Source organism: Solanum stenotomum, chromosome 9, assembly GCF_019186545.1.
Source record: "Solanum stenotomum isolate F172 chromosome 9, ASM1918654v1, whole genome shotgun sequence".
In the NCBI taxonomy this organism is placed as follows: Eukaryota; Viridiplantae; Streptophyta; class Magnoliopsida; order Solanales; family Solanaceae; genus Solanum; species Solanum stenotomum.
Window position 1 is genome coordinate 19,255,818 of NC_064290.1, and position 12,841 is coordinate 19,268,658.

At 30.8% G+C, this 12,841-nt stretch overlaps 1 protein-coding gene across 1 annotated transcript in view; it reads left to right on the top strand.

Moving 5' to 3' along the window:
* The window catches only part of LOC125875969 (THO complex subunit 6), a 32,140-nt gene extending 20,745 nt beyond the window's left edge, over positions 1-11,395 (top strand). The window contains exons 12-13 of the mRNA XM_049557051.1: positions 10,608-10,724; positions 10,962-11,395. Coding sequence (XP_049413008.1) covers positions 10,608-10,724; positions 10,962-11,078 — 234 coding nt within the window. The 3' untranslated portion in view covers positions 11,079-11,395. The remainder of the gene's footprint in view (positions 1-10,607; positions 10,725-10,961) is intronic.
* Positions 11,396-12,841: the final 1,446 nt, after the last annotated feature.

Sequence of the window (12,841 nt, forward strand, 5' to 3'; positions counted from 1 at the left end):
TAAATAAAAACGAACATATAATAGATTGTAAATATACCAAAGGAAAAGCAAGAATACCTATAATAAACAAACAAATAATAAATAAAGAAATACAAGCAACTAAAGCTAAAGACCCCATAAATTATGTACACTTAGGCGGAACAGAGATATTAATAAAAGCTTGTTTCAGAGAATGAATAGATACACCAATAAAAATATATTTGGCAGATGACAGAATAATAGAACTAATAGAAAAAAGTATAATAAGCGCAGTAAAAGGAAATTTAATATACCAAAAATTTAAATTTATAATAAGTGCTAATTATTCAATAGCAATAGAAGATAGGAACATAGATAAATCATTAGTATTATATTGAAAAATGTCAGGAATAGAGTTAGCCCAGGAAGTAAAATATTTACAGCTCGCTGTAAAAATCTATATGTATTAACAACAAAACATAAGATAACAGCAAAAAATAAGATTAATAAAATAAAAATAGAAAATCCTTTTGAGCAAATTGTTACTGTAATAGATAATAATGATTACAGTTACAAAGAAATAAATATAGAAGAAGATTTAGAAATAGTAAGTGACAGAATAAGTACATCAAAAAGAATAAAAAACATAGATAAAGATGTTAATACATCTCAACTCTCAAGAAAATCAGTAGAATATCAAATGATAAAAGAAATTGAACCATATCACTACTATATAACTGGAATAATAGAACAAAGAAAGCATATTATCATAATAAATACTGGACAGGAAGAAAATTATATATCAAGAGAACTAGTATCAGAAGAAGAAATAACTATTAAAGAACAGGTATGCCCAGAATTACCAAAAGAACTGTCATATATAGAAGAAACAGCCCAAAAAGAAGTTATAATAGGGGGAATAATTATATTAATAAAATTTAAAATATACCAAGGAGATAATATAACATTAGGAATAAGGGAAAATTGTATATAATAGCAAACTATTAATTCAAATTAAATGCTATAAATATAGTTTGATTTAATTGTACCCCATAGCAAACTATTGCTATTTAACCTCTCTCCTGGTGAATCTCGCTCGCTACTCTCGTTCTCTCCCTCGCCTCTCTCGGTTTTTATACAAAAGCAAGTGTATAAAGTGCGTTTGTGTTTGTATAAAGCGAGAGAAAATTGTATACAAACATATATTTTCATTCCCCTCTCTCCCCTCTCCTAGATCTCGCTCGCCACTCTCTCAGATCTCGCTCTCTCACTCGCCTCTCACTTTATACAAAAACCGCAAATTGTATAAAATGTGTTTGTGTTTGTATAAAGCGAGAGAAAATTGTATATATACATATATTTTCGTTCCCCTCTCTCCCCTCTCCTAGATCTCACTCGCCACTCTCCCAGATCTCGCTCTCTCACTTCCCTCTCTCACTTTATGCAAAAACGCAAATGTATAAAATGTGTGAAAATTGTATATATACATATATTTTCGTTCTCCTCTCTCCCCTCTCCCAGATCTCACTCGCCACTCTCCCAGATTTCACTCGCCACTCTCCCAGATCTCGCTCGCTCACTCGCCTCTCTCACTTTATACAATTGATCTTTTTGTATATGTATACCAAAGTAGATTATACAACTGCTTTCTTTTGTATATGCATAGCGAAATATACATATTTATGTTTGCTATGGAGCGCAATTATACAAAGTTTGCTATAGCATACAAATATAAATTTTGCGTTTGCTATATGTGAAAGTTGCTCTAGGAATAAAATGGTTGGAAGAAATGAAACCATATAACCTAGAAAATACACAATTAATTATAACTTATAAAAATAAAAAGGTTACAATAAAAAGGGTAATATGAAAATCTATATACTTGCGAAAATAATAGTAGAAAATTACTGTAATAGATACTACACTCCAATGTTAGATACAGGAGCAGAAGCAAACATGTGTAAACATAATTGTCTACCAGACGAAAAATGGGAGAAACTAAAAACACCTATAGTTGTAACAGGATTTAATAATGAAGGAAGTATGATAACATATAAAGCAAGAAATATAAAGTTACAAATATGGGATAAAATATTAATTATAGAAGTTATATATAGTTATGAATTTATAAATAAAGATATGCTTTTAAGAATGCCGTTTTTAGAAAAATTATACCCTCACATAATAACAAAAACACATTAGTGGTTTACCACACCATGTAAGCAAAAGATAGGAGCAAAAAGAGTAAATAATAAAAATAGAAAGCCTACACCATCACAATATAGAATTAATAATATTTTCAATAGATAAATTAAAAATAATTTCAAGAACCACAATATAGAATTAATAATATTTTCAATAGATAAATTAAAAATAATTTCAAGAAAAATTAGATATGTTATATAGTGAAGATCCCTTAAAAGGATGGGAAAAACACAAAACAAAGATAAAAATTGAACTAATTGATGAAAATAGTATAATAACCCAAAAACCATTAAAATATAATTTTGAGGATTTAAAAGAATTTAAAATGCATATAAAGGAATTATTAGAAAACAAATATATTCAAGAAAGTAATAGCAAATATACAAGTCCAGCATTCATAGTAAATAAACACAGTGAACAAAAAAGAGGTAAAAGTCGGATGGTTATTGACTATAGGAATCAAAATGCAAAAACGAAAACATATAATTACCCTATACCAAACAAAGTATTAAAAGTAAGACAAATACAAGGATACAATTATTTTAGCAAATTTGATTGTAAATCAGGATTTTATCATCTAAAGTTAGAAGAAGAATCTAAAAAATTAATAGCTTTTACAGTACCACAAGGATTCTATGAATGGAACGTACTACCTTTTGGATATAAAAATGCACCAGGAAGATACCAACATTTCATGGACAATTATTTCAACCAATTAGAAAATTGTATACTATACATAGATGATATATTGTTATATTCACGAACAAAAGAAGATCATATACGATTATTAGAAAAATTTATACATATTATAACACACTCAGGAATAAGTTTAAGTAGGAAAAAAGCAAAAATAATGAAAACTCAAATAGAATTTTTAGGAATACAAATAGATAAGAATGATATAAAAATGCAAAATCACATAGTACAAAAAATAATAAATTCTGAAGAACAAATAGATACGAAAAAGAAGTTACAATCATTTTTGGGATTAGTAAATCAGGTAAGAGAATATATACCTAATTTAGCAGAAAATCTTAAACCTTTGCATAAAAAACTAAAGAAAGATGTAGAATATTATTTTGACAGGAAAGACCAAGACCAAATACAAAAAATAAAATTATTACGTAAGAAATTACCTAAATTATACTTTCCAGATGAAAACAAAAAATTTATATACATAGTAGAATCAGATGCAAGTGAAATAAGTTATGGAGGAGTAATAAAATATAGATATGATAAAGAAAAAATAGAACATCACTGTAGATATTACTCAGGGACATTTACAAATCCTGAAATAAAATGGGAAATAAATAGAAAAGAATTATATGCACTATATAAATGTTTATTAGCTTTTGAACCATATATCGTATATAATAAGTTTATTGTAAGAACATATAATACGCAGGTAAAATGGTGGATCACAAGGAAGATACAAGATTCAGTAACAACTAAAGAAATACGGAGACTAGTATTAAATATACATAATTTTACATTTTCAATAGAAGTAATAGGTACTAACAAAAATGTCATTGCAGATTACATCTCAAGACAAAGCTACACAGACGAATCTAGACAGAGAAAATACTATTGAAAAGATACTTAATACTATGACATTGCTTTGCACAAAAGTAGATAGCCTGGATAAAGAGCTACAACAAATGAAAAGTCAGCAGCATGACAATAAATATGTGGAGCTAAGTCAATCGGAAGACTTGAAAATTCCAGAGCTAGAAGGTGACGATGGAAAACACCGAAAAACCCAAACTAATAATTTGTTACATGCAGCTACAGGAAGTACCTCTGCAACAAAGGAAGAAAACAAAACTAGATATGTCAATACAAACATGAACAAAATATTTGAAAAATCATTTATACCAAAAACTCAAAAAGAACCATTATTCCTACCACCTCAGCTTAATATATATAAAGAAAGTCTAGGACAAAACAAAAAGACATAATCAGAGCCTATATAGAAAATATTCACAAAATACAAACTTTCTTAAACCTAAATCCCAGATCCAAAAATGCAAAAAACCCTAATGAAGACTATATTACCCAAAACCTACAAGGATATAACAAATTGATTGCACAACCAGGAACCAGCACTAATCTAGTAGGAACTTGCTATCACTATGGATTACTAAGTACCGTATATACCGTAACAGGAGACGAGATATCAACAATCCCAGAGCTACACAAAGCATTTATGCATTATAAGAGGATCACTAAAGGAAACACTATTTTATATAAAATTTTATTCAACACCAACCGAGATATTGTATGACGAAATCAAACCTATTATACAAGTGATAAAAATTGGATTGACAAGAGAGATGATAATACCAGAAAAGATAGAAAAGCAAGAGGAAATACAAAAGATAGAGATACCAGGATTCTATGCAAGAAAAAGAGTTATTGGGATAACTACAATATTAAATGAATTATCAACTAATTATTTAAGTGAAAATTCAGTATGGAGTTATTACGCCAGAGAACAAACCATGATATATTCAAATTCTAGAGAAACCAGAGAAGCAGATATGGAAGAAATACGTCAGTGGATATTAAGTCTACTAAAACCTAAACAACAACCAACTACAAGAGCTATACGACGAAGTTTTATTTCACCAGAGATAATGACAAATTATTGCAGAACTATTGGACACAAATACCCAGACCATCAATGCTCAAAATGTTATGGTGAAGATAATGTAATTCCAGCTGTCAACCTAGAATAAAGAAGATCGGCAAGATAAAGAAACAAGATAAAAAGCAGCAAAAGAAAAGTTCTTTGTCCTATTATAAAAATAAAGATAGTGGAAGACTTTATGTAAAGTAATAAGTAGCGTGTATAGTAGTAGAAATGTAAAGTAACTATAGTATAGATTAAAGTAACTATAGTTTATGTAAAGCAACTATAGTATAGATTAAATTAACTATAGTAGAGTTACTTATAGTTGTATATATAGTAGAGCCAGAAGGCAACATAAGGCAAGACTTTCTCGACGGAAAGCAAAGCCTCTTGTATACAAAATATTCTCTCAATAAAAATCTAAATTGCAAGCTAAGCTATGGATCAAAATATTACAGATACTAAACAGGTACATATATTCATGATTATGCATAGCTAAACCTATTAATTCCTGAATATCATAGCGTTGATAGAATAAGTTTATATTAGTTATTATATACTAGAATTATTATCAGATGTTTTCTAGTTTGTTAACATGAGGAAAGAAAGGAAAACTTCCAGACTATGTCATCCTAAAGTTGAAACTATAGGCATGAGAAGCCATGAGAGGAGTAAACGTAGTTGAGGCGCTGTTAGGAAGAAAGTACGATGTTAACAATGACAGGAAAACATGTTGAAAATAATCTAGCTTATAGTAATCTAATATGAATAATATTCGTCAAGACTATGATATAAGGGAATTATATTAAAATTGTTATGTCTTAATTAAATGATGAAATGATATTAGCATATAAAACATTAATCCTATACATACTTAAAAATATAAAAGTAATGGATCTAAGAAGGATAATATGGGAAAAGATATTTGAAGAAGAAGAGGAAGATTAATGAACCAGATATGGTATGAAATAGATGAGATAGATAGAATAAATAATGATGTCTTAGAATTTAATTTAAGTGATCTAGAAATTCAATATTCAGATTAATGATAAATCAGGAATACTTAGAATATTGGCAACAAAGTATAATAGATATTACATTATTAAGTAATTTAATAAAAGAAAATATAGGAACGTTCCAACAAACTCACGACATACAATACATAGAATATATATTGGAAAATATAAAAGAAATCATAAGATTAATACCTTTAGAAAAAATGTATTATGAACGAATTAACTTATAAAATAGGGACCGCCCCACCCCCCCCCCAAAAAAAAAAAATTGGTACTAGAGAGGGTGAAACAAATGTACAACTAGCGCAATCAAGAAAGAAGAGGGTAAAACTTAAATTAGGTTAAATATGTTGAAGCGGTTTCCAATATATTTTGATATGAAATAGTGAGATCAAAAAAAGATGGAGAGGTTATTTTGATCAATTGAGGAGATTGACGAGGATGCCACACATCATATTATAGAGCAGAGTAGATGAAATGGAGGCTCACATTTGATATTTTGTGTGATAAGAATGTGCCACCCATAATTAAAGGTACGTTCTATAGGGTGGTGGTTAGACTGACTATGTTATATGGTGTAGAGTGTTGGCCAATCTGAAACTCTCATGTTTAGAAGATGAGAGTGGCAGAGACGAGGAGGTTGAAGTGGCTGTGTGACACACAGGACAAATAAGATTAGGAATGAAAATATTGAGGATATGGGGGGACAAGATACGTAAAGTGAGACTGAGATGGTTCAAGGAGATGTGTTGTTCAGATGCCCATTAAGTAGGTATGAGAGGTAGGTTGTAGTGGGCTTCAGAAGGGGTAGAGGTAGGCCAAAGAAGTATTCAAGTGAGATGATTAGGTAGGATATGGTGCATGTTCAACTCTATACTAACATCAAGATCGTCACTATCATCAATATCGTAAGACTAATGGGGCACATGACAGGTGCACGATCTACTTTGCATGTTCCATCCTTCAGCTCTTCGCCTATCGGCTTATCTTAAGCAGTTACGTATCAAGACCCTCGACACAAATAGACGGTGACCAATAGTGAAGTAGTACCGTGATGGAAGGGTGAAAAGAAACACTTTTAGAGCTATGCCATCCTAAGGTGATGCTAAATGGATGTGAAATATCGATTGCTTATTGAACCCAGTGAATTGTGTTCAAATATATTTTCCCATATTATCCTTCTTAGATCCATTACTTTTATATTTTTAAGTATGTATAGGATTAATGTTTTATATGCTAATATCATTTCATCATGTAAATAAGACATAACAATTTTAATAGAATTCCCTTATATCATAGTCTTGACGAATATTATTCATATTAGATTACTATAAACTAGATTATTTTCAACATGTTTTTCTGTCATTGTTAACATCGTACTTTCTTCCTAACAGCGCCTCAACTACGTTTACTCCTCTCATGGCTTCTCATGCCTATAGTTTCAACTTTAGGATGACATAGTCTGGAAGTTTTCCTTTCTTTCCTCATGTTAACAAACTAGAAAACATCTGATAATAATTCTAGTATATAATAACTAATATAAACTTATTCTATCAATGCTATGATATTCAGGAATTAATAGGTTTAGCTATGCATAATCATGAATATATGTACTTGTGTAGTATCTGCAATATTTTGATCCATAGCTTAGCTTGCAATTTAGATTTTTATTGAGAGATTATTTTGTATACAAGAGGCTTTGCTTTCTGTCGAGAAAGTCTTGCCTTTTGTTGCCTTCTGGCTCTACTATATATACAACTATAAGTAACTCTACTATAGTTAATTTAATCTATACTATAGTTGTTTTACATAAACTATAGTTACTTTAATCTATACTATTGTTACTTTACATAAACTATAGTTACTTTACATTTCTAATAATATACACGTTACTTATTACTTTACATAAAGTCTTCCACTAAGTTTATTTTTATAATAGGACAAAAAACTTTTCTTTTGCTGCTTTTTATCTTGTTTCTTTATCTTGTCGATCTTCTTTATTCTAGGTTGACAGCTGGAATTACATTATCTTCACCATAACATTTTGAGCATTGATGGTCTGGGTATTTGTGTCCAATAGTTCTGCAATAATTTGTCATTATCTCTGGTGAAATAAAACTTCGTCGTATAGCTCTTGTAGTTGGTTGTTGTTTAGGTTTTAGTAGACTTAATATCCACTGACGTATTTCTTCCATATCTGCTTCTCTGGTTTCTCTAGAATTTGAATATATCATGGTTTGTTCTCTGGCGTAATAACTCCATACTGAATTTCCACTTAAATAATTAGTTGATAATTCATTTAATATTGTAGTTATCCCAATAACTCTTTTTCTTGCATAGAATCCTGGTATCTCTATCTTTTGTATTTCCTCTTGCTTTTCTATCTTTTCTGGTATTATCATCTCTCTTGTCAATCCAATTTTTATCACTTGTATAATAGGTTTGATTTCGTCATACAATATCTCGGTTGGTGCTGAATAAAATTTTATATAAAATAGTGTTTCCTTTAGTGATCCTCTTATAATGCTTTGTGTAGCTCTGGGATTGTTGATATCTCGTCTCCTGTTACGGTATATACGGTACTTAGTAATCCATAGTGATAGCAAGTTCCTACTAGATTAGTGTTGGTTCCTGGTTGTGCAATCAATTTGTTATATCCTTGTAGGTTTTGGGTAATATAGTCTTCATTAGGGTTTTTTGCATTTTTGGATCTGGGATTTAGGTTTAAGAAAGTTTGTATTTTGTGAATATTTTCTATATAGGCTCTGATTATATGTCTTTTTGTTTTGTCCTAGACTTTCTTTATATATATTAAGCTGAGGTGGTAGGAATAATGATTCTTTTTGAGTTTTTGGTATAAATGATTTTTCAAATATTTTGTTCATGTTTGTATTGACATATCTAGTTTTGTTTTCTTCCTTTGTTGCAGAGGTACTTCCTGTAGCTGCATGTAAGAAATTATTAGTTTGGGTTTTTCGGTGTTTCCCATCGTCACCTTCTAGCTCTGGAATTTTCAAGTCTTCCGATTGACTTAGCTCCGCATATTTATTGTCATGCTGCTGACTTTTCATTTGTTGTAGCTCTTTATCCAGGCTATCTACTTTTGTGCAAAGCAATGTCATAGTATTAAGTATCTTTTCAATAAGAAGTTGATGGGGGTTCAACTTCTAATATATATACACTTAAAAAATAATTTTAGCCATTTATAAAGCGCTACTTGGCTTCGTCCCTGCGTACAATAGAATGCAAAGATGTCTTCCGGTGGGTAATAAAACAAAAAGGAATTCCTTTTTAAATACATCCTCTTTATAAAGGATATTTACAAAGAATCCATCACAAGTGAGATGAGAAACTTCTCATAACCATGGGTTTATACTAAGGATCATCCTTGAGAGCCCGTACACATTTACCCAAATTATGGATGATCTAACAACTGATATACAAGATAGATTTTCTTGGTGTATGCAACAAGCAGATGTTAAATGATGAAACTAGTGCGGGGATCGACCAACAACATGAACTATGGAAAAATACTCTGAAGAGTTGGGTAAGATAAGTAGAAGTAGGAAAAAATGTGTAGTACAAGTGCAGTTTGCATAATAATGAAATTGGGGTGAATCCAGATGAAATTATGGTGCCAAAATCCAAACAATTCAGATATCTAGGTTAAGTCTTTTAAGAAATTGGCTTAACAGGTGAAGATGTTAATGCATAATACTAAAATGGAGATTCAACAAAGTTGAGGAGTTACTATGGGAGGAAGTTGCTATACTTACGTTAGTCTGGTGTTCTCCAGAAGTTTTAGTTTGGTCAGATATTTGTAGATCAATATATGTGAGATTCAGAGAATTGAGGCTACTTTTGTCTCAAAGGACAATTAATGAAGTTATGGAATGAAAAGGACCAAAAATTGAGCAGAATGTGTACATACGATTCATATAATTGATCCCAACTAGTTTAGAACTGAAGTGTACTACTAGTTGAAGGAGGGTAAAGGTGCAACTCATCCCTCACCTTTGCATGGCCAGCTACCAACCAAAAGGTAAAGGGAAAAGAAAATAAACTTATCAAGAAAATACAAATTAAATTCCTTTAGGAAGGGGGTGGGGGAGAAGATAATAACAACAATTCTTCGGTGCACTAGAATTGTGTGAAAGAGAGTTGCATTGAAGTGGCAATATACGTATATATATGAGAACACTCTAGATAAGTAAAGCTATTGGTGACAGCTAAGAGCTTTGAGTATTTTGAAGTGGATGACTATCTCATCGAAAAACTTAAATTGTTAGAGAGAGCATACATTTCATTACTTAATTATATTATATCTCGGTGCAGTCCCTCACATGTGGGCTTGATTTTGTTTTATGACCCAAGCATCTGAATTATTATTTTTTTGATAGTGGGTGGCAGTGAGACTCAAACTCTAAACTTCTGTCTGCTCTGATACTATGTTGAAACGTGTGATCAATCTCATCTAAAAACTGAAGCTGAGTACACTCAATTTACTAAATTATATTTTATCTCAACAAGCTCTAGTCTTCTAAATATGTTAACTCCTTGAACTATTTACACTTGTGTTGTTTGTCATGCCAGAATTATGGTATAATCTTCTGTGCTTAATTTATCCCTTTTGCATATATGCTGCCCTCTCTTTTTGTGCCTGTGGACTTAACAAGGTCAATCTAGTTGATTGCAGTCTTCAATCCACCATTCTAGTGGGAGTAACCAATTCCAGCAAATGCTTTTAGGATATTTCCAGTTCCTTTTTTCCTAAGGTGCTTTAATTTTCCTGTCAGGTTTTAGCAGTTGGAGCAGAGCCACTTCTTAGTCGCTTTGACCTGAATGGAGATATTATTTCACAGATACCATGTGCTCCTCAGTCGTTGTTTTCCATTTCTGCACATCCTTCAGGGGTAAGAGACTACTTTTATTTAGTTTGCTGATACCAAACACTTTATATTTAGTGTGATCTACTTTTTTTTAGGTAGATTTGTAATTCTACTTTTCTTTTTTATATAAAAAACCAGAAATGCTATATACACCAAAACTGAAGTTGAATCGCCATTGTGGCAGGAAGGATATTACAATGTTTAATTATCGTTATCGGTTATCATAACTCAAACATAGTTCCACCTGTACATAACTTTCAGGTCACAGCAGTAGCTGGTTACGGAGGAATAGTGGATATTGTATCACAATTTGGTAGTCATTTGTGCACATTCCAGTGCAGAGGAGTTCAGAAGGGACTGCCAATGCAGCTTATTTAACTTTGGGACATTGTTAGATGAATCAGTCAAGACAGGAAAAAATTGCCTGCAAAGAAAGTTGTCAGTGAGATGTTATGGTTAGGAAACCCAACTTTTTCTCTGAAAAAAACTTGGTCACCACTTACTTGCAGCAAGCTATATGAGTTTCACTTCAAAAAAATGAAATTTAGCCCTGTATCCTCAGCTTGGGGAGGAATTACTACTAACAAATATTAGAGTTTTTTTTTAGTGAAGTGAGGTGTACATATGAATAGCTGATGAAAGTATCACTGTGTAGTAACTATTGCCAGCAAAAATGAAACAGTCTAAAATAAGTGTTGTTTTAAGGTTTTTAGGACACCCATTAAGACAAGAAAAATCATATATCTCATAAACTGTCATTTATATCTCAGTTTCCTAAAGCAACACTTTGGACCAAATTGGTGAAAATTAGATGACCATTTATTTTCTTCATATATTACTGTAAGAACATAGAACTAACATTAGAAGAGACTATTCATCGAATTGGTGAATCTATACTTATGAGCTCATCAAGATTATCATATTGGTAGATAAATTTCTGGAATTTGGATATTGTAGGGAGACAAGAAATGAGCACTTCGAGTTTTGAGAATAGAGAAATTTTTGGTAGGGAGCGTTTCCTCTTTTCACAGGTTTTTAACAGGTTTTACATAGTGCAAATTTTGATTAGTCGAGTCAGTGAGTTATAAACTCAGATGATTAAATAAAAAAGAAAGAGCTTGCACCCCTTTGCGGTGTAGAAACACCAGATAAACTCAGATGATTAAATAAAAAAGAAAGAGCTTGCACCCCTTTGCGGAGTAGAAACACCAGATTAAGGATGTGCTTAGACAAAAACATTGTTTAGGCATGATCACACTTGTATACATAAAATGTCAAGACAATCCCCCATTTTATTTTATTTTTTCAAATAAGTTATTTAAAATTTTAAAATAAACTTAACACACTTAAAAATTAAGTGAAATAATAATTTTGTGTTTATAAATAATTTGTCGCTTGGGTTGTTGAATGGTGTAATAGTCTATTATGAATTTATAACTAGGGGTGGTACGTATATTTGTTTTGGTTCAAAATTTTCATTTATCAAGTTAAACCAACTATTTTTAAAAAAATATGTAAATCAAATCAAATCAAATAAAGCGGTCTCGATTTTTCTTAGTTTTTTTTTTAAAAAGTTGGTTTGACTTTTAAATATTTTTTTTCGATTAGGTCTTCCAAATATGTAATTAGTTCTCCCCAAAGAAAAATTGTCCCAGTGAAATCAACAATTATAAGACGTTTAATACAAAATACGAGACGTGTTCTGACATTATGTTAAAATATGGTGTTAGCAAATATCATAGAAATTTATTGAACAAGTACTACTAATAAGAGAATGAAAATGAAGATTTGATTTAGGCTTTATTTGAGTTATTAATATGTATAAGCTTTAGTTTTGATCATGGCCACAATCTTTATAGGAAAGAATTATTTTTTCTTTTGTCGTTGGATAGTTCATTGTTGCTTCCGAATGCACACATGAGGGTATGTGGTCGCTCAAGTAATATATGGCTCTAAAAGAGCCGGATTATCGAACCTAAAAGATTTATCGATTAACTATTTTACTAAATTATACTAGTCTAAATATTTATTCAAGAGTGCCAAAAGAATTCAATTTTTATTTGTAAACAAAAGAATGCAAGAATTAAATAATAAGATTAACTTACAATGATTGATGCAATTCCAGGGCTACAACATACTAA